Source organism: Stereum hirsutum (assembly GCF_000264905.1).
Source record: "Stereum hirsutum FP-91666 SS1 unplaced genomic scaffold STEHIscaffold_3, whole genome shotgun sequence".
Taxonomy (NCBI): Eukaryota; Fungi; Basidiomycota; class Agaricomycetes; order Russulales; family Stereaceae; genus Stereum; species Stereum hirsutum.
In genome coordinates this window covers 279,286-280,068 of record NW_006763133.1, presented here as the reverse complement: position 1 = coordinate 280,068, position 783 = coordinate 279,286, and the positions used below count along the sequence as shown (strand labels likewise).

The 783-nt window shown below is 53.4% G+C and overlaps 1 protein-coding gene across 1 annotated transcript in view; it reads right to left on the bottom strand.

The window, feature by feature from the left end:
• Window positions 1-775, bottom strand: part of STEHIDRAFT_52386 (DHS-like NAD/FAD-binding domain-containing protein) — a gene marked incomplete at both ends in the record, with an annotated part of 3,650 nt that extends 2,875 nt beyond the window's left edge. Inside the window, 2 exons of the mRNA XM_007300479.1 lie at window positions 30-238; window positions 298-775. Coding sequence (XP_007300541.1) covers window positions 30-238; window positions 298-775 — 687 coding nt within the window. The remainder of the gene's footprint in view (window positions 1-29; window positions 239-297) is intronic.
• Window positions 776-783: the final 8 nt, after the last annotated feature.

Below are 783 nucleotides of genomic sequence, written 5' to 3'. Positions count from 1 at the left end.
GCGGGGCGCCTCATGCGTGCGTGGACAACGTCTGCAAACGACTTGACAATTTTCTTGAATCCAGGGACCTTGAGCGACGTACCCATGATGAGAAGAAGGTCAGGTTTCTTCCCGATGTCAATGGCTTGGATGGCCCCAATTTCGTCTCCGAGAGGGTGAGGCTCGTTGTAAAGGACAATGGCAGGGCGAAGGACCCCGACCTTGATCGAACGCTTGTTGGCAGCGACTCGCGCATCAGCTATAGTTAGGCCGTTGAGACTCAGCACATGGCGATTGGGGAGGGACTAGATAACGCACCGCGAGCCTTGCATTCAACGCAGTCGGGTGCTACGCCCTTGTCGAACATGCCGATATGATCTAACGTGCAGGGAAGGTCGGTGGAACAGAGTGTGCAGCGTACGCGGTGAATATCGCCATGCAGCAGAATGCTTCGCACGTCTTTCCCTCTAAAGTTCGACCGGCCATTCGAATATGCTACACGCGCGTCGTCACTAGAGCTTCCCAGCAAGCCCACTCGCTCCTCGAAACCGTCGATATTCTGAGTGTAGGAGCGTAGGAGCTTCTTCTTTGTGTCTAATGTTTTGAGAAACTTGTGAGTGGGGGAGGGCGCACTCCGGTCGATGCGTTGCTTCAATTGTGCGATGAAAGTGTAAAATGCTGCGGTTAACAAGGGATCTCGAAAGACCGAGGCGTCGAAGAGCTCATGTCCCTTTACGAATATGTCCGGGTAGCGTTGTTTGACCAAATCGTAGAGTCCGTCAGCAGAGCGAAAATCCTGTTTGT